The sequence below is a fragment of the Epinephelus fuscoguttatus genome, linkage group LG4, assembly GCF_011397635.1.
Source record: "Epinephelus fuscoguttatus linkage group LG4, E.fuscoguttatus.final_Chr_v1".
NCBI lineage: Eukaryota > Metazoa > Chordata > Actinopteri > Perciformes > Serranidae > Epinephelus > Epinephelus fuscoguttatus.
In genome coordinates this window covers 34,536,699-34,561,335 of record NC_064755.1, presented here as the reverse complement: position 1 = coordinate 34,561,335, position 24,637 = coordinate 34,536,699, and the positions used below count along the sequence as shown (strand labels likewise).

At 40.3% G+C, this 24,637-nt stretch overlaps 1 protein-coding gene across 4 annotated transcripts in view; it reads right to left on the bottom strand.

The window, feature by feature from the left end:
• The window catches only part of LOC125887739 (AP-3 complex subunit beta-2), a 71,177-nt gene extending 47,387 nt beyond the window's left edge, over nt 1-23,790 (bottom strand). For 2 of the 4 annotated variants that reach the window (XM_049574780.1, XM_049574781.1), the window contains exon 1: nt 23,577-23,790. In XM_049574780.1, the coding sequence (XP_049430737.1) occupies nt 23,577-23,689 (113 nt within the window). In that variant the 5' untranslated portion in view covers nt 23,690-23,790. Of the gene's footprint in view, nt 1-9,762; nt 10,769-23,576 lie in introns of those variants that run through there. The other 2 variants (XM_049574778.1, XM_049574779.1) reach the window with 2 other exon arrangements.
• Between the last annotated feature and the right edge of the window lie 847 nt (nt 23,791-24,637).

Here is a 24,637-nt window from a genome sequence, read left to right as displayed (position 1 = left end):
CGGTAAGTCACATCTCCAAGGTAACGGATATAAAAGCAAGAGGGTCAGGGCGTAAGTTTATGAGACAGTAGTATGTCCCGATTGTGTGCATACTGCATGCAAAAGTACATACTTTTTAAAGGCAGCTGCAGTACTTGCTAAAAGTAAAAAGAAAAAGTATGCGATTTGAAACGCACCCTATGTGTCAGCCCTGTGATAGTCTGGCAACCTGTCCAGGGTGTACCGTCTCTTGCCCATTGACAGCTGGCACAGGCTCCAGCACCCCCACGACCCTGTGCCAGGTTATGGAAAATGAATGAATGAATAATCTCTATCTGCAACTGTGCAAAAATACCAGGTTTTAACAGGATGAATGGACATAGACAAATGAAGCTTTGAGCATTTGAATGTTGATTTAGAATTAAGGGGTAACTAACTGTCATCCATCATAATAATTATGCATAATAATTGCACTGCTAAACACAGAGGGTTATGAGAGCGCTATTAGTTTTGCAGGATGTGGTTATAAACCAAAGTATTGGTGTTGGACAAATTCAGATTTTGACCTGCTGTTGGCAGGTCAAGGATCACTGAAGTTATTATGATTCATCCTCAAGGCACTGTGGATATCTATAGAAAATGTTATGTCAATCCATCCTATAGTTGTTGAGATATGTCTCAAAGTAGGGTATGAATTTCTACATTAAAACATATAACCTAGAGTAAATGTTGGTATTGTTTTCCCATTTTAGGATCCTAATAGCTGTCTTTTCTATCCACACACTGTAACCCAGTTAACATCTTTATCCTCCCACCCTGTCAGAGACGATGGGAACACACCAGTTTCAGCTTGCACACGAGAAGCAGGATTCTCTAAGCCAACATCTCCACCCTGCTGCAACACAAACAAGCAGAAACAACAACCAACTGTTTCCACAATACCTGTCGGGAGGAAACTGCAAACAGCGACAGTGCCGACAGGATCAGTGCTACAGCTGCCAAGATAAAGACGCCGGCCTCATTGAATGTTGAAATACTGATTGATGACATCTGTTCTGCTGCGCTCTGTTGTCAAGTAACACAAGACGACAATTTGTTTTTTTCTGGTTCATGAAAAGCTTTGAATTTACAGTTACAGACATTAAGTGTCTGGAAGCTTTTGAGATGAAACACAATGTAATGCATTTTATATCTTTACATGTTGGAATAAAGAGAAGAACTCAGGGATACTGACTTTAAGCGACACCTTATTTTAGGATAAGAACATTCAATTTTTGGTACCTGAACAGCCTCATATAATAATTTTATTTACGCTCCTTAATTTATATCAACTGCACACAGACTATTTATAGAAGTTGAGCCTGTAAGATAACAACAAAGACTTGCTCCAAACATGCAAGTCACACTGAAATATCTTGTAACATATACATGATGTTGCAGCAGATATGACGCACACTGGGCACAGACAGAGGAAAGGAGAGTCTCACAACACACACATGGCTTGTTTGAGGGGGAGAAACGGGGCGTCGGGGCACCACTGCTACTGGCTTGAGTTCGGGCAGCCCAGCTTTTGAACCTACTCCGGAGAAGGAACACAATTCGGCGCAACATGGCTTGACTGGAACACAAATCTGCGCGACATGGCTCGACTGGACGCAGCTAAAAGTTACAGAGGAAAAGGTCCACAGTATTGTACGTGTGCTGCTGCGGTAACTTATTGCGGTCTACATTGCCCAGCCCTAGTATAAAAGTATCAAGTAGGTCTAAATCCAGTGTAGTTTGAAACAATTAAAAATCTTTGTGGGGGAGTTAAAAACTTTCCATCTGTTGGACTTTCAAATGAATCTAGTGCTGGAAAATGATTTAAACATTTTTATTTATTTAGGCTGTTAATCTTATTTATGCACATCAACAGAGAGGCCGGCGGAGGGAAGGAGCAAGAGCTGTTGTGATCCCCCTCACACACAAACTAGTAGACAAATGCTAATCTGGCACAATCAAGCAGCTCTGTGTCCTACACATGCAGCGCAGCACTGTACTGCACATGTGCTACTGCGGTCATTTCATTCATCTCACATTCAGCATTTAGCGTAGCACATGCAACATACAGATCTTTATTTTGCTTGAAAATATATCGATATATCATACATATTCGGTTTATCGCTCAGCCCTTATACCACTACCTTACTAAATCACAGATACTGTGTTTACATGCAAAGTGTCTGTGTTGGTGTTAGTTTAGCCACCTGTATTTATAAACACAACTTTGAACCCAAAACTACCGAACAGGAGGAATCCACTGACTGAAAGATTCGATTTAGAGGAGTGAAAGGTGGGGTTTGGCTGGTGGTGGGTGGGGTGATTAAATGGCTGCAGAGTGGTACACTAGTTTCCAAGGCAACAAAGGATGCAATAAAATGAAGTGAAGTGATTTCCTGCCTTCCTGCAGAGCCTTTGTTGCATCTGACTGAAGGTCTGTGGAAACACAGTGAATGACTCCTGGGACTTTACGCTCTGATTCATGCCACTCACACTGATATGTAACAGGTGCCACATGATACAAGGCAATTCAAACACAGAGTGCTCTCTGATAGAAATACTTTTATTAAAATGTTTTTTCTTTATCTCTGAATTAGCAGGATATCTCTAAAATAAATAAAATGAAATAATTCTACAATATATCTACTTTTGCCTAAAAATACTGTAAGGCATACTCATTTTCCGTTTATCTTCCTTCAAATGTCACTTAATCTTTACTAAATGTGGTGCACAATATTTTTTATATAATGTAATTAAATTGTTGCCATATTTAAAGTACAAAAAGGCAAGTTTTTTTGCTTTAACTCATTATGAAGTAAATGTTGATGACACAACGTAATGGCTATAGAATAATGACACCATTTGCATTTAGATTGGTTCCCATTAAGCCTTGCTTTCACTCTGCAGTTCTGTCTGCCCTTTGCTATGATCTCCTGGGTAAACAGAGGCTTCGATTAACAGCATGCATCAAATGCTGCGCAACTGAAACAGGAAGAAAATAGCACTTTTGTTACCCCCAGTAGCTATCAGTGGCTATCCCCAGTTACCAAACAGTATCAATATAAGTTCTTTAAGGTTACTATCCCCAAACATCTTGTGTCCTGTGACTGAGCTATCTCTACCATTCAGTTTAGGTATGTTATGCTAAAAAAATCCACTAGATGTCGCTGTGTCTTGAAATAGTATGACTTCTCAATTGGCCTCCTACAGGAACTTATTAAAAAAAATTCACACCTTAAAGGTAGGTTTGTTTATTCGACATATTATAGTTTCAGCGGTCTTACTGAACAGACTATGCGGTAAAATAATTTTATAAGTATGATTTTTTTTACTGTCTAAAGCCATGCTTAGCCAAACACTTAAATTGGCCTTTTATGGTAAAGGTGGTGATGCTAAGATAATGAATTCCCAATTTTTAAAAAAAAATAAATAAATAAAAAAGGATGAATATTCACTGTTGTTGACACTATAAATTTAATTTAATTTAATTTAATTTAATTCAATTTAATTCAATTTAAATTCCATTGCAGGCATTATAACAGTACAAAAAATTTGCAATTTTTTCTTTTTGTTCTATCATTGTAGGACCCTTTCAATCGTTTGGAGAGGCCTATCTTTAAAGATTATGGGATCTGTTAAAAAATAACATTGATTTTTGTTATTATGGTCCAAAAGTAATACAAAATGCATTACATTCCTGTTTTTCTTAGTGAGGAAGTTATGGGATTAACAAAAACATTAATCAATTAAACATTTTTAATTAAACATTGAAGCATTCTCTGTAAATAAAATAATAAATTTAGAAGATTGTGTTGCTTTTACATGTTCTCTGAGTACTAATCTCTAAAGTTTAATTAAATGTAAATACTATAAACTGCCCAGTCTGATTGTAATTGGATTTAAACTTTGTTTTTTGCTTTATATCTTAGTCCTACGTGCAGTGAATACCACACACAGTTCAAACGCACTGAAACCAACACTACAAATGACTTTCCAAACTATTTGATCCAGCTGTGGAGAGAAGTTTTAAATCATTCCTCTGTGTGAGTGGGAGGCTGTTGGGGTAAACTACATATTTCATCTTTTTTGGTGGTGTGACAGCAGTGAATGGAGGCCTTGCAGTCTGTGAGGAGGTGGCCGCTGCAGAACACTCTTAATTTATCACGACTTGAGTTTTAAAGTGTGTGTGTGCGCAGGAGCGTGTTTGTGTGTACTAGGAAAGATTTCTGCTTTCGTCTCCATCAAGCATCAAAGTGTTAATAATTTCATTGCATGAAAAATATAGTTCACACACTTCAAAATATAAATTCATCAAAGAGTGTCAAATTAAAACCTGACAGGATCTATAAAATGCTGTTTTCATGATGGGTTATTTTTGGACCTGTGCTGACGCTGGTTTCTTGGTTACAAATATGTGGCTTAGTCCTAAAACAAATTAAAAAAAATGCACTGTGTGAAGACACAAAGATAACTTTGCCCAAAGCAGTGAAAGCTCAGACATGAGGATGAGTAACACTAATGCTGATTTGTAGCAGAAAATGAAGGTCCTGCTGGTTCATTTCTCACTGTGAAATCATGATGATGGGTCGCGGCCTCTGGCCATGTCTCCAGAAATATTAACATTTTTATCAACTAGTCTCTTCATTACAGCCTGAAACCTCCTTCATCCACTTCCTTTGATGTCAGTTTCCAAACCTGGAGTATTTTTTTCTTTTAAAGGGACAAACTATTAAAGGTTAGACACAAAATTTAAATGGCAGATTTGTTATCTGTCTTGGTTCTTTGACTGTTTATGAAGCACATTTTGGCTACTATATCTTGAACTGGGAGATGTGGAAGCAAAATTAGTCCATTTTCAGGATTCCTTCATTTAAATCACAGCTACTTTTGCTTAAACAGACTGTTCAGCATATTAAATAGTTCACCCTTCCTCCTTTCAATGTCATTAGCTTATGCTAATAACGTTAGCATGTTGGTTTTGTGGGGAAAACATGTCTAGCAAAGGACAAGCGTTTTGTCTGTAAACCTGAGGCATGTTGGGGTGGTCGATTTGTCAAACACAGGAATTTACCCCACAAGACCGCAGTTCGTGTTCTAATCCAAGTGAACTTTGAGTTGAGGTATGTTGTCACGTTATATTAAGTACATAACTTTATGTTAAATATGTAACTTTATGACTACCAGCCATGATTCTTTTCATAAACCTAACCTACGTAACTTTACTCTCCTAAACCTAACCTACGTAACTTTACTATCCTAAACCTATCATACATAATTTCATGTTGAGTACTGAATGTGACATCACCCAACCATGATTCTTGTCCTAAACTTAACCTACGTAACTTTACTCTCCTAAACCTAACGTATGTCACTTTACGTACTCAACGTAAAGTGACGTTGCCCAACCATGATTCTTTTCCTTGCATAGACTAACTGGTTGTGGCACTGATTCATTGGGTGATAATTCATTATTCATTTGAACCACTGTAAGAGGATACGTTTGGCATTCATATTGTTAACCATGTTCACAATCTTAGCTTAGACCTTTCCATGCTAACCTTTGCTAATTAGCACTGAACACAAAAGTGCTGGTCGCACTGGTCATTTCATTGGTATAGCAGGTAATGGACCAAAAGTGTTGGACAAATTTAAATATTTATCTGATGATACTACGAAATAAAACCTTTTGGGTTTACCAAAGTTTCTTCAGTTCATCCTGACGGGGTAACATGGCATTAGGATTAATCCTCTGGGCACCATGAATATCTGTAGCAAATGTCAGGACAATTCAGCCAATACTGTTGAGACATTTCAGTCCGGACCAAAGCACACTGACTATGTTTGCATGCACCAAATATAACGTTTTTTTGCTCTTATTGCGAAAAAGACAATATTCTAACTAAGCTATTTGCATGGCAAATAAAAATTAACAATCCACTGATATTCCTGTCTCCATGCAGCCATGCATACTTTGATTAACGTGCCCTAACATGTTGTTCGAACATGTGAACACAGCATCCCTCTTTCATTCTTTCAACCACCTTCTTGAATAGGTTGGTGTTGTCCGAAAAATGCTCTTGAAACCTGAATAATACCAGCATATCCCCTATGTCCTAATCGGGAAAATGCATTTGGAAAAAAACTTTTTTGGGATGTAATACGCTGTTTACATGATCGTCTCAAATTCAGAATATTATCATTTCTGGAATATTAGCATGCATGTACTGTAAACGTAGTCACTGTCATCCCTATTACAACGCCAATACCATCCCAAAAAAACTACAGTTAATCACAATCAGTTGTAAACACCACATTTTTCTGTCTGAGCTTCTTACCGGGAAGAATCTACTGTAAAAGAGGCAGAATTTCCCTTCGACAGCAAACTCGCTGAACCCAACTGCTGCTACATGATGTCACTCTGACCTTGTTCTTTGTGCTCTCACTCTCTCTTTCCTTACACGTAGAACCTACAGCTGAAAGCAAAGAGCTGACATCACTCCTCTGTGTAATATCAACAGCCATTCCAGGAAACAAGAAACTAAATTATGACTTGCAGGCAAACTTGACGGCTAAATGTCAAAACTCACCTGTCACTTTCACAATATGTAACGGTAGAGAAACTTTCCAACCAAATGCTTAATTTGTTTTACGGCTTGTGTCAATTTACCACCTTGATGAGCCTCACTAATTAGTAGCATGACAGGGATTTGTGTGGCTTGTTTGATGACAAACAGGCCTTTTGAAGATCTAATTAAAACCGGACTCCAAAACATGGATTACATTTGCTGTGGCGGTGGCCAAACATTAAACCTGTCAGAGGGGAATTATCAGCAATTTGCAACCACAGACAAGTCACACATGCATTATTAGTAAAAGTCACAGTGTTAGTAGCAGTGGCACATTGGGCATTAACAATTTAACAGCCTGTAAGAGGAGGAAAACTCTATTTCATTATTTTATTCACTATAAGTCTCCAGTATTTTATCTGTCAGAGCTCATGATACAGCGGCTCAAGAGAAAGATTTAATGGCTCAGTGAATTAAAAGGTTCAAAGTTATGAATGGACCTGGAGACAAAACACAGCCCCGAGTGCTTCACAGTCTATCTGCTGCATCATGATGTATTTAACCAACTATAAATGCCACCTCAGTGACTTATCTGAGAAATAAACCCTCATCTAAAGCACCTACAGGAAAAACGACCATCTGACTGGGTGTATACGTCCCTGCTCATGCCCACAGGGCCCGCTGTAATTCTACACCAACACTGGTTCTCTCGTTTCTCTGGATTCTGTCCCGTCCTGCCGAACAACAGCTGAATTTACAAACACCTCTGAATTATTTAACCCGTCGTGGTACAACAGAGCACACCAGCGGTCGGGTTACCTGGCACCAAAGCCAAAAGATCAGCACGACTTTGAAGCTCCAAAGTCTCCATGGAGGTACAGGCCTCCCGTGTTCAATGATACAACTTCAGATGTCATGTTGTTCGCCAAGAACAGAGCTCTGCAAGGCTGCGACAACATTAAAAAGAAGTAGATAGGAAAATGTATTTGCATGAATCAGAGGAAAGTGAAAGATCGAAGAGTTGCAGCTTGCATTTATAAGCAGGCTGTTTTACATAAGCCGACTCTCTCAGCAGAGACTTTGAAAGTTTCTTGTTTTTTATTTTTTCTTCTTGGTGACGGATGTAAAATATGCCTACGCTTTAACCGACCAGGACTGCACTTCAGCAAAGCTCTCATCCTGTAAAATGAGCATAATCTAGTTTATAGGTACGACCCAATAAAATCCAAAAAGTGTAATTATAGCTCTCTTTGAGGAAATCTATTTCTGAGGAGCACCACTTTTGATGTTCATTTGAAAGGTTTGCAGTCTAATTAATTAAGGAGTACAGCAGCTTCTACAGCCTTTGCATGATACCAAAAAATATGGAAATACATGTCTTATGGATAACAGCACCAACGCAGAAAAGCTATGGATCTTTATGAATTATAAAAAAGCTACACACAGTACCGTATATTATTGTAGGTAAACTGGAACCAATCCTTCTTTCTTTTGTTTCTCCACCAAGTCTCCTCACTTTTCTGTTTGGGTTCTTTAGGGTACTATGACATCTAACACCAGTGGTTCCCATCTGTTTTGACTTGTGACCCTTAAAACTGAAGCACCGTCTACTGGAGCTGCAACAAATAGCCACTTAATTGATTAGTTGATAAAAGAAAATAAATTGCCGACCATTTTGATTATCTAGTAATTGTTTTAGTCTTTTTTCAAGCAAAAATGTCAAACATTTCCTGGTTCCATGTTCTTAAATGTGAGAATCTGCTGTATTTCTTTCTCTTCTTTGATAAAATCATGTATTAAATCATCGGTTCCCAACTGGTCCAGACAGAGGGTCCAGATTTCTCCTTAGTCATTAGTTCAGAGTCCACAAAGTTTGATATGTTCAGGGTCATACTTGTGTTTGGCCATGTCATCGAGCTAGTTTGCCGTCTCTGTCAAGTAGCTAATAGTCACTCACTCTACAGCAAAAAACAGCACTTCAAAATAAAAGCTCTGTGCTGGAAATTCACTGTACCTAAAAATAAGTGTGGTTTTTACAAACTCGGTACATTTGTGAGTCACTTGCGGTCCATTCAGAATGGACCTGTGACCCACTTTTGGACCATGACCCACCAGTTGGGAACCACTGTGCTAAGTGAAGATTCTCTGGGTGTTGGACTATTGGTTGGACAAAAGAAGCAAACACAAGTTGTCACTTTGGGATCTGAGAAATTATTATGAGCATTTATGTTTAGTACAATGGAACTAGTTGGCACTCGGATCATGGTGCTCAAAGCACCAAAAAAAATACATTCGAAAAACTCAACAGCAATGTCTCTGCAGAAATTATGACCCAGTTACTCAAGATAATTCACAGACTGTACTTGTATAGCACCTTCCTAGTCTTCTGACCACTCACTACTGAGTCACATTCACCCATTCACACACAGGTGGCCGTGGCTACCATGCATGGTGCCACCTGCTACTCGGTAACCATTCACGTGCACACACCAATTGAATTGCCATCGGAAGCAATTTGGGGTTTAGTATTTTGCCCAAGGATACTTCACTCCTCCAGTCCGGACCGGAGGAGCTGGAGATGGAACCCCCAAACCTCAGATTGGTGGACAACCCGCTCTACCTCTGAGCCACAGCCATATCACCTGACAGAGGTAAGTGTGCATGTGCTGCTAGCTCACCTAGCACCACTGAGCTAGCTAACATTACAGCTCAGTCAAGGAGGATGCAATTTATGTTTAAATCTCTTGTTGCCTCTTGTCCATGAGTAGATGCACGTTTCCTTCTGCACAGTGATACAGCTGGTAGGTATAGTTCGGGAGAAAGACAATAGTTCCTACATAAATACTACTCACAACAAGATTTGTAGATTATCTTGAGTGACTTGGTCATAATTTTTTGAATTTGCTGATGAGTTTTCCAATTTATTTATTTTTTTACTTGCCCTTTGAGAACCACAAGCTGAGTGCCATCTAGCTCCATTATATTTAAGACAAGTCAGACACTTCTACAGTCGATATCCCCAACACTCGGCAACTCACACCAAAATAATCAAGATCAACAAACAGCACTACAGGTAAGAGGATAAATATGTATTTTCAATTTTAGGGTGAACTGTCCCTTTAAACATAACTGTAGTGTGAAAGATTGAACAGGTCTCGACCCTCCTGGATTTCCCTACCGCAAAGGTTGAGTTTGGAAACTGCCACCACCTCCACCACCTTCCTCCGATAGTGCTCGCTCCTCATTGTCTCCACCGCCTCCTCCTCCACCTCCGCCTCCTCCTCCTCCTCCTGTACCCCCAGATCGAAGGTGGCGCAGCTCGTCGGGCTGCAGGGCACTGTACCAGGCCTGCTGCCCGCTGTCAGGGGTCAGCACGGGGCTCTTGTCCTCCTCCTGGCCTTGGACCTGACTCTGCACCGTCTTCACGATGTTCACCGCGTTCACCGGCAGCTGCAGCAGCTTCTGCATGGTGGTCATGTTTGAAAAACTTGAGAGCTTGAGAGCAACCTGTAGGATCCCAGGTAGATAAAGTGGAGAGACTGCAGCTTTCTTACGCCACTCCTCAGTTGGATGAATTCTTCAGATCCTCCTCAGACAGTTTTCACGCAGCACAGAGCAGCTTCAGTGAGACTCTGTGTTATAAATACTCCTTCCCTCTGAGGGTATCCAATGTGGATATTTCTTGTAAAAAAAAAAAAAAAAATGATGCAACAGACCTCTTCCTGTGCCTCTTGTTCTCCACAGTGGCAGGTTGATATACTCCTGAGTGCTGTAATCCAAATCCACCAGAGCCCCAGTGCACTGTGGGGTTTTTTTTTTGTCTTCTGTTACTGCTGAGTCTGTACGCATCCAGTGAAGCAGCAGACATCAGCTGCACAGTAAATGGATGCTCGGCAGAGAGGGGCGTGGAGTTTTATTCGCCTCTCCTCTCGCGACTCCTCCCGCTGCTTCCTGCCGCTGCACCAGCCTCTCTCTCTGCCTCCCTGTGTGTATACAACATGTCCACATATCTGAGCTCTCCAACAATGACACAGCCTCTCCCATCTTTTGCCACGTTATCACTCCCCCCCACCTCCTTTCATGCTTGCCCTCTTCACTCCGCCTCGCCACATTAACGCCTCGAAATCTCGCTCAACTCTCACTCTATCACAGCTTTCTTTATCCGCCTTCATCCCAAACTCACTGCCAACAAACCTTTTTCGATACCCGACAGATCTTTTTAAATATCCCTCTCTCCTCTTCTTCATTATGTTTATAAACGTCCCCGTCTTATCCATTTTTAATATTCTGTGAGGTGGCTTTTTTTTTTTTTTACCCTCATCTTACATGACTCAGCTTTCTTGGCAGTGTCGTGATGAGGACATCTCTCTCTCACTCTCCCACTCATTTCTCTTTGGCTCGAACGAAAATAACCTCCTGGAAGCACAATTCACATATGCTCTTCCTGTGATCTGTAACAGGCTCAGTGAGGATTTGCTGACATTTGCTGAAGACTAATAAGATTTTTAACCTGTGATGTCACCAGGAAATACACCCCAAGGCTGCAGCATTTACAGTAGTGCATTATCTAATGTTGTAAAAACCAATGTTGGATATAATACGGAGAGAATTTCATCCTGCGGTAGCTTCAGAAAGTATTTTTGATGGTTTAACAAACTCTAGTCTTTGATCTCTGAGTTATCAGTTTAGGAGGAGCATGTTCAGGTCTAAATAATCTTCATCTCACAGATATGAGAAACATCTTGGTCATTATTTAAAACATCCTAAGAAGATCCAGCTCAGTAAATCTCTTATGATTCTGACTACAAAAGACAGCTGCTGCCGTCTAATTTTTAAAGCTCTTTATGTTGGATTTTTTTTTCTTCCTGTCAAAACTTGTATGTCTGATTTTGGGTGCAGTGCAGCGATATATTCCCTAATTGAAAGAGGCTTACAGTTAAAGGAATATATGAAGGATTTCATGAATTAATTAATATATATTCAAGTCCTGAAGCTGGATAATTGATATTCATCCCTCACTGGGACCACAATAGAAAGTCTTTTAGCTTCACTGTATTATCTTTGATGTTTTTTAAATTCTAATGCCTGAGGTTTTTTTAAAGTAATAGTTCAGACTGATATCCCTTTTCAACAGTTATGATCTGGCTTGGCTTGGCTTGGTTTGCGCCGTCAGCCCAGCACAGCAGGGATTTGCACTTCCATTACAACAGGGCCACCTTCCTGAAGATGTGTCTTCAACTGATGATGGCTTGTCTTGAGTGATGACGTCCCCTGTTATCTTTGCTGCATGTGTTTTTCCACAGCAGGGCAGGTAAAAGAAGTTGGAGGTGAGCTATTTGCAGAGGTACAGTAAGAGCCTGTTGTCACTGCTACTCACTGAAGGGCATGCGGCCCGGCTTTTAGACCTACCCTAGATAAGGTCCATCTTTGGTGCGGCTTGGCTTTCCTCGACGTGTCCAAGAGTAACAATGAAAAAAGGGTATTAGATGTGAGGATTGATACTGTTTTTATGTCTGCTTGCTAATTAAAAGGCTACATTCAGTTGTGATTTACTGGTCCATCTACGTCCCAACCCTCACCTATGGTCATGAGCTCTGGGTAATGACCAAAAGAATGAGGTCGCAGATACAAGCAGCTGAAGTGAGTTTCCTCTGTGGGGTGGCTGGACTCAGCCTTAGAGATAGGGTAAGGGGCTCGGACATCTGAGCGGAGCTCGGAGTAGAGCCGCTGCTGTTGGGTGTCGAAAGGGGTCAGTTGAGGTGGTTCGGGCATCTGATCAGGATCCTCCTGGGTGCCTCCAGCTGGAGATGTTTCAGGCACCTCCCACTGGTAGGAGGCCCCGGGACAGACCCAGAACATGCTGGAGGGATTACATATCTCATGATAAAACGTGCTGTTTTGAGATGTATGTAGGCTGACTTTGTTTGAAAGCAGGAAAAAGTGTTTCACACTCTGGCTCGATATGCATTTCTCTTTTTTTTTTTTTTGGATTACAAACTGGTCATCTAAATAAAAGAGAAATGTACATGGAGTCGGAGTGTGTGAGACACATTTTTCCAACTTTCATGTACACTTTAGTGATCAGGACATCACTACAACCATTAATGTGCATTACTTTGTGTTTATTATAGACTGATTTTGTTAATCCAGGCTAGCTGTTTCCTCGTGTTCCCAGTCTTTATGTAAAGCTAAACTCATGGAAACAAAGTAAAGAATTACATTTACCAAAATGTTGAAAAACTATTTTTTAAAAAAGATGTTTTGGCTTGATGCATCCATCCATCCATCTATTTTTATTCGCTTGTCTGAGGGTTGTGGGGGCAGCAGGCCAAGCAAAGCACCCCAGACATCCCCCTCCCCAGCATCGCTTTCCAGCTCCTCCTGGGGGACCCCAAGGTGTTTGCATGAGATATATAATCCCTCCAGCGTGTTCTGGGTCTGCCCTGGGGCCTCCTACCAGTGGGACGAGCATGGAACACCTCAAACAGGAGGCGCCCTGATCAGTTGCCTCAACCACCACAACTGACCCCTTTTGACGTGAAAAAGCAGTGGCTCTACTCCGAGCTCCCTCCAGATGTCCGAGCTTCTCACCCTATCTCTAAGGCTGAGCACAGCCACCCCACGGAGGAAACTCATTTCAGCCGCTTGAATCCGCGATCTCACTCTTTTGGTCACTACCCAGAGCTTATAACCATAGGTGAGGGTTGGGACGTAGATGGACCAGTAAATCGAAAGCTTCGCCTTCCATCTCAGCCCCCTTTTCACCACGACGGTCCGGCGCAGCACCTGCATCACTGTAGACGCCACACCAAACTGCAGATCCATCTCACTCTCCATTCTACCCTCACTCATGAACAAGACCCCGATATACTCCTTCACTTGAGGCAGTAACTCTCTCCCAATCCAGAGGGGGCCACTGACATAAATTTAAAAGTCATATATTCACCAAAGAACAAGAAACAAAACCAACAAAAAAAAAATCCCACTGAATCATCAGCCATGAAGGGCAACCATCACAAGTAAAATACAGTAATACTAGTTCTACATGTGATTTTATGGCTTGAGAACACAAAGTGTTGCAGAGCTCAACAACAAAACAGTACCAGCCAGAAACTTAAAAAATAGTCACAACATCAACCGACACTTCCATTAAACTTACAACAGTCATTTCAGACTGAAGGGCAACAAGTACCTCTTAAAATGTAAGAAAGGTGTTTGGTTTTTTTGTTCTGAGTAATAATAACACAGAGAGAGAACGACACGGTTCGAGGACTGAAGCAACATCTCACATCTGCCGTGTTTCCAAGGAGACGACAGTGAAGGTCGAGTCATGTTTACAGACAGACTGGTTAATCTACCTTCACTGAGGAGATTGACTTCAGCAAACACAGATACAGACATCACATAACAACACTCAGCCTACACTTGAATCAATTAACAAAGGCAGAATTTAACCACAAGCAGTTTAAAAACCTCAATAAAAATCATGGCAAACATCCTGGAGGGAAAAATCTCCTCCTCCAGATCAAAGAGTCACAGTTCACAGCCATGAAATTACATCAACCATATGTAAACAATGAGCTCCCTCTGCTGGTACATTATTAGTGAAGCAGAAAACAGCAATGCAATGTCACTACATGTTGCCAAACTGAGACACAGGCAGGCAACAGGAGTAAAACAAAACAGGTGACATGACAACAGGCACAGATACACAAAACTCTGTCTTAAACTTAGTGCTTTTAAAGACTTTCTCAAGCACTAAAGGCAAATAGTATATGTAGTCTGGTGCAGAGGTAGATTTGATGTATGAATATGGTTATTAAAATGAGTTAGGTTAATCTACATTTTGCCAACAGGTCAGTCCAAGTACAAAATAAAAAACAGTTTGAGGTTCAGTGGTTGGTTTAAAGATTTGTACATATTAAAAATGTGAACCTTGAGGACCTTGAACTCATTTTGACAAAATTAAATTTAAAGATGGATAAATGACATTAGATTAAATTCACTGATTTTCTGTAGCCGCTTATCCTGTTGGGAGTCGCAGGGAGGGCTGGAGCCTATCCCAGCTGACACTGGGCAAGAGGCGGGGTACACCCTGGTCAGGTTATCAGACTATCACAGGTCTGACACATAGAGACAGACAACCATTCACACTCACATTCACACCTACGGACAATTTAGAGTCATCCAATTAACCTGCATGTCTTTGGACTGTGGGAGGAAGCCAGAGTACCTGGAGAAAACCCACGCTGACACAGGGAGAACATGCAAACTCTGCTCGAACCAGGAATCCCTTCGCTCTGAGGTGCCACATTTTAGATTTTAGATCAGAAGAAATGTTTGTATCAATTACTCAAAATTTAAGACTATTTAATGACTTTTAAGGCCTAATAGTTATAAAACTGAAAATAAAACTTTTCAGGGACTTGAAGAAACCCTGCTCTGAAAGACTAAAGGTTAAATTTCAGTGAAATTGCAAGTAGAGTTGTTTCAACGACATATCCACGACTTAACAAAGACAAGACACCACTCATACAAAACAATTATCAAAATGAAAAACCGCCTTTAAAAAAGACATCATGCAATGAAGACTTTAAAGGGAAGCTTCTGTATTTTTCAACCTGGATCCCATTTTCTCATGTTTTTGTGTCCAAGTAGGTAATGGCAACAACAGTTTTAGAAACTGGTTCCGTATTTAGTGGGACCACTGCAGCCATCTGCAGTGAAACAGGCTGCAATGTTACCACTTGGGGCAATTGTGCATCGTCAATTTTTGACAGGCTCAGATTGTTATTCTTAGTGTCTGACAACATAATGGAAAGAATGCCTACAGAGATAGACCATTTTGTTTAAGAGTGAGGTCCTTTGTGTTTGACCCAAAACACCCCCAAAATTGCCATCGCCAAACCCACCAGACTCCATTTAAATAAAGAGTAATTTTATCGTAATAAAATATGCTCTTAAATGGAGTCTGGTGGGATTGGCAATGGCAATTTTGGGGCAGTTTCAGGTCAAACAAAAAGGTTCTTACTATTTGACACAAAGGTCTATCTCTGTAACGGTTCTTTTCATAATGTTGTTTGACACTTAAAATAATAGTCTGAGCCTGTCCATGGCAAAAACAAGCACTTAAAGTGGACGTATATTGAGGATGCACAATTGTCCTAAGTGATTACATTGCAGCCTGTTTCACTAATGCCTACTACAGCCCTCTCGCTCAATACTGCACCAGTTTAAAAATGTTTGTTCCCATTAGTCACAAACGTGGGAAAACAGCGTCAAGATTGAAAAAAAACAAAGTTACCCTTTAACTTGTAAATTTCATGGATATTATTGTGATATAATAAATGTCACGAACAGATGATTTTAGAATAAAGCTGAGATGTGTGGACTGTAAATCCAACAAAGGGTGACACATCCAGAGTCATACAGTATAACTCACAGCACACAGGCCCTGATGAGTCATATGAATGTATTTAGTAGCTAGTATTAGTCAGCATACAGCAGCTTGTCGCAGGGTTTTTCTTTTGCTATTCTTATTGTTTGAAAGCTAAATCAAATAACTATTCACACCACCAACATGTCTCAAAATAAGAAGCGGGAATTCAACTGCCTCATTTTTTCACACTGAAAATAGATTTTGAAAGCCCTACACGCCCTGGAAAACCCTCAGTGTTTTTACTTATTTTGCCAGATTACACCTCTGCACAGGAGAGTGGGTGTGTATGCTTAACACAACATTTCTGTTAACTTTGTTGCACCTCTTAAGGGATGGCCCTATTACACTTTAGTCATACAAAAATTCGCTCAATTTCTCCTTATAGTACAGAGGAAAAATCCAAGCATGCACACTGGTGTCAGGGCTCTGCCTCTCATATTATTAAGTGAAATGAAATTAATGATGAATTCTATTTAGCTGCTTTGATTTCAGGTCTCTGGCATCTTTCCTACTGGCTCACTGTCACAAACACTGGAACACAACAGAGCTGTTGTTAGTAACACCTGTGCTTTTAGCGCTATGACAAGTAAAAACAGTCTGCTGTGTGAAAGGCCTGTAGAAGCACTGATGCACTGTGTTTGGATATGGAGAAGTTATTGTTCTCACTTGTCTCTTTTTTTAGCACATTATCAAACTGTCAGACTGCAAAAAGACAAGAAATGTCACCAATTAAGCTTTTATGTATTGTTCATTTATTTGTTTATTTATTTATTCACATGGATTCATTTATTGATTTTAATGGCAAAAGAAAAATATATGCTACCAAATTCTGGTAAACAGCAGCATGAATCAAATAAAAGTGATACACATACATAGAAAGAACATAAAATGGGAATAATTTTACTTTTCTGTATCTGTATCTTTTTCTTATCTGTACTCGTTTTGGGCAGTGTTCGGACTGGAAGAGGGTGGGGCCTAATTGGGAGCCTGATATTGATAAGGATTAATCAGTAGTTGCTATATTTATTATGTAACATGAATGTATTTACAGAACAATCTCAGAATTAAGCTTTAAGTCATTTTTTGATCTAAACAGTAAGAGATTAAAAACAGTTATCCAAATGAGGATTTTCCTTCATCACCAGTACAGATATTGACATATTTTAGGATGTCATTTTAGGACTTGTATTCATATAAAGTACATTATTTGTACTGGATATTTGTTTAATCCAAGTATTCGGCTCAACCCTAATGGTTACCAAATATAACAGCTCCTTTCTCTGCTACAGAGAGGGAGGTGTGTCCCAAAGCTTGCTGCTGTGTTTACAACCTACATCTTGATGGAGGGTAGTGCTGCACGGGTTGATAAAAATGTGCGATTGCGATTAGATTAATTGTGCAGCACTAATGGAGGGCACTTCATTCAGCTGTAAGGGGGGCTACAAATGCAGTGACACTCTGAGACAAAGTGGGAGTGAGAAGGATCAAGTTTTGGAAAGGTCCTTACTGAGGGGCAGACCAGATAAAATAAAAACAACTGAGACAGTACCTTATAGAGCAGGAACTTACACCTTGATCATTCTTACTGGTACACAACTCCCCGCATCGCTCTGCCAGTGAGGCCTTTTTCACAGCAGACACTGACATTAATAATGACATTAATAATGACTGCATGACATTTAGGTGAGTGAGCTCTGGGGCTTTGGTGCTGTGCATGCTGGCTTGATAGCATGGCTTGCAGGGACACATCATGGCTCTGAGAAATTGTTAATGACATTAGTTTCACCTGTGCCTTAGCATTATAGGACTATAATGAAAAGCACAACTGTGTGGCCGTGCAGCGTTCCATAATGGACTTGCAGTGGAAAATAAGAAAAGAGGAGGGGAAAAAAAGCATTTGGTTTATGAAGAACATTAATTTGAAAAGAGTGTTTTCAATGGTTCATTCATAATTTAGATTCTACACACGTAATATACTTTATTTTATGAATAAACATGAATGCACTGCTCTTGGTGCTGCCGTTCATGCTTCCACAGGTAGTTTGTCTAATCTGCAGTATAATAAATGATGTAATGTTATTTATATCATAGTAAAGACGTTTCCACAACAACTTGTTGCCCAATAAACAAATTCGGGCCGTGTATTGTTAAGGATATGGAAATATGATACATATCTGATACAGGGGTTATGATTCAATATGTTGCTTTACTGTAAGCAAGGTGATATTGCCATTAAATGGTCATGAAGGCCATATTGAAATGCAAGGAATCCTAATTATTATGATTTTTATATTTACCATTTAAAGCATTTTTGGGTTCCTTGGGATACACGAAAACTTGGAATATGTGTGAGGACTGGCAAAAACTGCAATCTTATATGGGACTCCTTATTGGACATAGAAAATCGTCTCGATAGTGCCCCCTTAATAGTTTTCAAAGTTAATGCCCCCACCTATAAATTTCATGTAGATGAATGAAATCTAGTGGGCATATCATACCCAGACTTACAAAAAAGTCTCTTGGAGCCATAGCCTAAACCCTACAGGAAGTCCACCATTTTGAAATGAATGTGCAATTTTTCTGCGTTTTTGGCCATTTCCAGGGATTGTACTTTAACAAACTCCTCCTACAGATTTTATCAGATTGACTTCAAATTTTGTCTGTACCATATTAAGACCTTTGACATCAAAAGTTTTCATCAAATCATGTGACCGTGGCCAGGCGTCAAACCTCCGTGTTTTGCCATGAAACAGGAGGTGGTTTGCAACTCCAGTATATGAGTATCTACATGCCAATAATTGGTTATGGCACCACCTACTGACAACAGGAAATTACAACATGTTTGCAAAGCTGCTCCAGTAAAAGTCCAACTTGGAAGGCTGGCCAGACTACAATTTTCAGCCCAATTACTGTCTCAGATGTTATCCCTATTGGCAATAAAAATCAGGTACGCTTTCAGTAAAACACTGATTTACACTTTTATCCACACTAAGACACAACCCGTAATTAGTTTATATCCTAAAATTCTGTAATAGCTGTGGAGTAAATTATGAATAAACTCTATTCTACAAATAAAAAGGTTCAGAACTGAGCCTATGAACCATACATGACATTTATTATCGAATCAAAATGCACTGTTTTCCACAACTGACTCTTTCATTGAGACTTGTACACAAAATGTAACTAAATCATTCCTTCATAATAGTAAACCCGTGTCTGTAACACCTTCCTGCATCATGCTCACTCACTGTAAATCACTTTAGGTGACTGTTGTTGTGTTCATCCTGAGTTTCTGCACTGTCTGTGCATCAGACCGACAACAATCCTCCTGTGTGCTAAAAGACACGTGTTCCCGGTAGAACAAATTGTTCCCGTGCAGGACGCCTGAGTTTTGCTCCAACTGGAAAAATCTGTTGATGCAGTTTGTTTGTGTTTGGCAGTTCTATATTTATCACTCTTCCTATCGGCCTCATGAATCATTTAGCAGATTCTTTATTAATGCAGCTGCAGTAAGCACAATGATGTGCCCTTTGGCTATCTGTTAGCTGTCTTGTGTTGCTTTAAAGCTCATACGTCAAACTGTAAACTGCAGTCATGTCCTCAGAAATAATAAATGAATCTGTAAAAGTACATGTGGATATGTGAGTATTTTTTCTTTGGCTTGTATCGTTTACATTTTCATGTGAGAGTATACTGGTGCTTCCAAGACATACTTCCAAAGTTTTAAGAGATTTTAGAGGGCAGGGGTGTAAATATAGACAGTGCAGGCAGTGTGGTTGCACTGAGGCCCTCTAACAATGTGTTGGGTGGAGAATGGACCCTTATGAGTGATTGCTGTCTTGGAAATATGCCTGTTTTGAAAGAAGAACTCTCATGAAATTCAAAACAGTGCCATTTCCTAAATATCCCCCTGAGACCTCGGCTTCTTTTTAGCACACATTTTTAATTTCTCTGAGCTGTTTGGGGTCAGAACGATCTGATGAATATTAAAAAATAAGCGTTGTCCTTGAAGAGGAAGTACTTTTTTTTTCCCCAGATATTTTTTGGGCATTTTTGCCTTTAATGATAGGACTGCTAAGCATGAAGGGGGGAGAGAGAGGGAGTGACATGCATCAAAGGGCCACAGGCCGGAGTCTAACCCGGGGCCGATGCGGCAACAGTCTTGTATATGGGGCGCCTGCTCTATCCACTAAGCCACCAACGCCCTAAGAAGAAGTACTTTTTAAGAAAAAAATGATGTCCTCATACAGGGACGATGGGTTTATTTTTAATATGCACGAGTGTGTAATAAAACGAGACAATAATTAAGTCCCAACGCCCTCAAATGAGACGATAATAAGGTCCCAATGTCCTCAGGAAAGATAATGATTAAGTCCTAATGTCTAAAATTGAGTACGCTAATTAACAGCGTCTCATCTTGTTACTGTTACTAAATTTGGTCAAGTTTGTTGCCATATCAAACTACAAATATTATTCAATATACATAAACAAGTTTAACCATTAAATGTGATCAGGTTTTGGACCTTGTCCACTTTGTGTCGGTATGGGCTGCAGACTGACTTGGCAGAGAGGGCTGCCATCTTGTTTTAACATCGATTAGTGTATTGTGTATTGTGTATGTCCTTGAAAAAGGACATGTCCATCTTCCGTCCGTTTTCCTTTTTTTGTAAAATGGTCGGGAGCATCTACAACAGAAGGTATATGTTTATTCCAAAATAAACTACAATAAACTATAAAATTGTGAAATTAAAATAATGACGAGATGGTATGTGCACGATGGCATACACTGTCAGACCCATCATATTACCCTGCACTGGGGGAGATGTAAAAAACAGGCCTCCTATTTGACGGCACATGAAATTTATTTCAGTCTGATATTTGCTCTGCCACCCCTTTCCATGGTTACATATCATTCAATATGATTTTAATTTTATCACCTTGGATTATCATCATTATCATCAAGATTATAAAAGCCATAAATCAATTACGAGATGGACAAGAACTTAATCAGCAACAATTCTGTCAATTGCTTTATTGTTTGGGTAATTCTTCAAAGAAAAATGATATATAAAATTAATTAGATATAAAACCAGATATAAAATTATCTGGTTCCAGCCTCCTGAAGATTTCCTGTTTGTTTTCTTTTGTTGTTGTCTGAAGGTATTAACTGAATGTATTTGGATAAATAACATCTCAGAACTTCTGTGCCCTACTCCAACTCCCAAACTCTTACTGTAGATCCTCCTAATGATGTCTTTTAACTGTCCCACAATCGAGGCTGGTAGGTAAGGGAGATCATGCCTTTGTGGTAAATGCTCCAAATCTCTAGGAATGGTTATTGCAGATAGTGGTATATATGTCAGCCAATAAGTAAACACTACAAGACACTAAAGAAATGTCAAACTAGCTTTAAGATAATTCAGAAACACATTTTTACATAGTCTGTCCAGCAGAGAGCCCTAACAAGTTTATTTTTCAACTGTAAAATATCTCAGTCTCAATCAGGGGAAACACAGTGGGACAAGGACGAAAGTTAATGCGGGGAATGTCCCAGTGGGGTGGGCGGGTCCAACAAATGCTGACTTTCACACAAGGGAGCAGTGTTTGTGTCCTGTAAGATTCTAAAGCCAAACCTCGTTTTTTTTTCCCTAAACCTAACCATGTGTGTTTGTTGAAGAAAAAAAAAAAAAACGTCGATTCGCAGTGTTGTACCAACGTAGTGCATTTATTTTGAAAGAGGCTGTATATAAACGTTAAATTTCCTGTGAAAACGGAAGTGTATTTTGAAAGAAGACAATGCATGTAACAGGCAGAACTTGACACGGAGTCCCAGAACATCAGCAACCAACGCACCCAGGGTACCTTGCACGTCGTATGTGGATGTGGAAAGACCATGACCAAACACGCCAATATGTGACAAGGTCGGAGTGAGAATTTGTTGTTATAACAGTCATTCTCCTGTTTTATGCAACTAACCAAGAAAAGAAAAGTTGCTGATGTCCTGTTGTAGCCTTGATATATTCATCTTTTATTGAACATTTTAAATTTGATGCCCTTAATGTCAATTTTGTTTGAGGTAAAAAAAAAAAATAAAAAAAAAAAACGGTATCAAATTGATATTTTTCAAGATAGGGTACTGAAGTTAGCAGTGGTGTAATAAAGTTATGACGGGCCTTAGTGTACACTAACTTGCATGTGTTGTCTTGACACAACTAGTGACTTAACATTGCACATCAACCAGCAATTATCATTACATATCTGACAAAAATATCAAAGTAAGCAAGAAATTAATCTTGAACAGTTTGTATAGTATATAGATTTTACAGCATAAGTAGCAAGAGCATATAATTTTGTTTTAAATAGCTACTAATTGTTTTTTTTAAAAAAAAGAAAAAACTTGAGGACATATATAGCAAATGGCAATGGCAATTAATAATATATATATATTTTTTGTCTTTTATCTTTGAACACAGGTATATTTCCAAGGTGGCAATCTGAACCACTTGCAAGGGCCTGCTCTATCTATGGGCCCCTCCACCCCAGAGACCCCAGAGCAATCGCACTGCCTGCACTGTCTATATTTTCGCCCCTGGCAGTTAGAAATATCAGTACAGTGGCAACAGTAATATCTATCAGATTTATGAAACTCCCAAATATCAATATCAGCATTGGTGGGGTGATAGTTAAGTTGTTGTTTGGACTAAACAACATGCACATGTTTAAACTTTTTCCCTAATGTTGATCCAAACAATCAATCAAATAAGCATATTGACAAAATACTCAGCAGCATCAATAATGGCAATAATCATTATATGAAGCCCTTATTATCATTTTCACTATTATTATTATTGTGTTTATCCAGTTTCTGTATAGCTGAAAGAATTAAAAGGACACAAATGGGACCCTGAATAGGAACAAGGACAAACTTATCCATCCTTTGTTTGTTTGTTTGTCTTTATAGAAGCAATACTGAATAAGGTCTTACTTGTAATTCCTCACATATGACTTATATTAAACCCTATTCCATGTCCTAATAAACCGGATATATCGGTGTCTATGTGCTGACAGTGAGCGGTGCTGCCGCTCTGCGCGCTGTCCAGCAGGGGTGGTGCTGAAAGAGCTGGAGCTGAGGCCTGGCATCTCTTCTAACAGGCCTCTCACATCACACCTCACAAAATAAACAATAAATACAAACACCATGAGCCCTGAGACGTTTCAAACACACCCCACTAAAGGCACATATATGAAGTCAACACCCGCACTGAGCCTTCATTAGACGCGGCTGCCACAGAGACCAAATCACGGTGAGACGTTCACGACCACAAAAAGAAAAGCAGACACCGCTTTTAAACCCCGGGCCTAAAAACAAAGTTCAGTCTCTATGTTGTTTACATGTTTCATTCTGACATGTTAAAAATCACTTTCTGTGCATCTTAACAGACAGGAAACCACATCCACACCGCGCCTCCCCCGCCATTAGCAGCCCCGGTATCCCCCCACAGTATGACAAATAAAATCGGCGTCAAGCGGCACCGAGGCAGGTGGCTCCGTACCTTTTGTAGTCGGAGGAGAAAATCCCGCCGCTCGCCGGGTCGTGACCATATTCGGGCTCCCCGACGCTGGACGAGCCCCCCTTCTCATCGTTGAAAGCGGAGCTGGCGGACATTGCCGTGGCTTTCTGTGTTTTTTCTGTCGCCCTCACAGAGCAGCGATGGAGATTTAGTGCAGAGGGCAGCAGGATATACGGCTCTTAAAGGCGCCGTTATCTCCGAGATGCTCGGTGCAGAGGGGGAGGGGGGAAGGATGATGCTCCCGTCACGTGACGTATTACAGATGGTAGTCCTTAAACCCGGAAGTATTTGATACAGGCTCCCTCAAGTCTCCCTTCACTATTCCAATGTATATCTATCTATCTATCTATCTATCTATCTATCTACATATATATATATATAGAGAGAGAGAGAGAGAGAGAGAGAGAGAGAGAGAGAGAGAAGCCCAGACAGTCCTCTCCCCAGCCACTTCTGTCAGCTCTTCCGCGGGAACCCCGGGGCGTTCCCAGGCCAGCCGGGTGATGTAGTCCCTCCAGCGTGTTCTGGGGCGGCCCCGAGGTCTCCTCCCGGTTGGACAGGCCCAAAACACCTCCCAAGGGAGGCGTCCGGAAGGCATCCTTACCAGATGCCTGAACCACCTCAACTGGCTCCTCTCGCTGTGGAGGAGCAGCGGCTCTACTCCGAGTCCCTCCTGGATGTCTGAGCTCCTCACCCTATCCCTAAGGCTGAGCCCAGCCACCCTGCGGAGGAAACTCATTTCGGCCGCTTGTACTCGCGATCTCATTCTTTCGGTCACTACCCAGAGCTCGAGGACTGTCTGGGCTTCTTTGCTGAGGCTGCTGCCCCCGCGACCTGGACCCGGATAAGCGGAGGACGACGAGTACAAGAGAGAGAGAGAGGCTAGGCCTGGTTCACTTGTGTGACAACTAATTATAACATGCACAAATTTATAGTTAAGATAATCATAGCAAACAAAAAAAAGTACGATCAACAAAAAAAAAAAAAAAAGGCGATCCACTCACACACAAGATGAGATGTATGAGTGTCACTGCCCATACCCATAT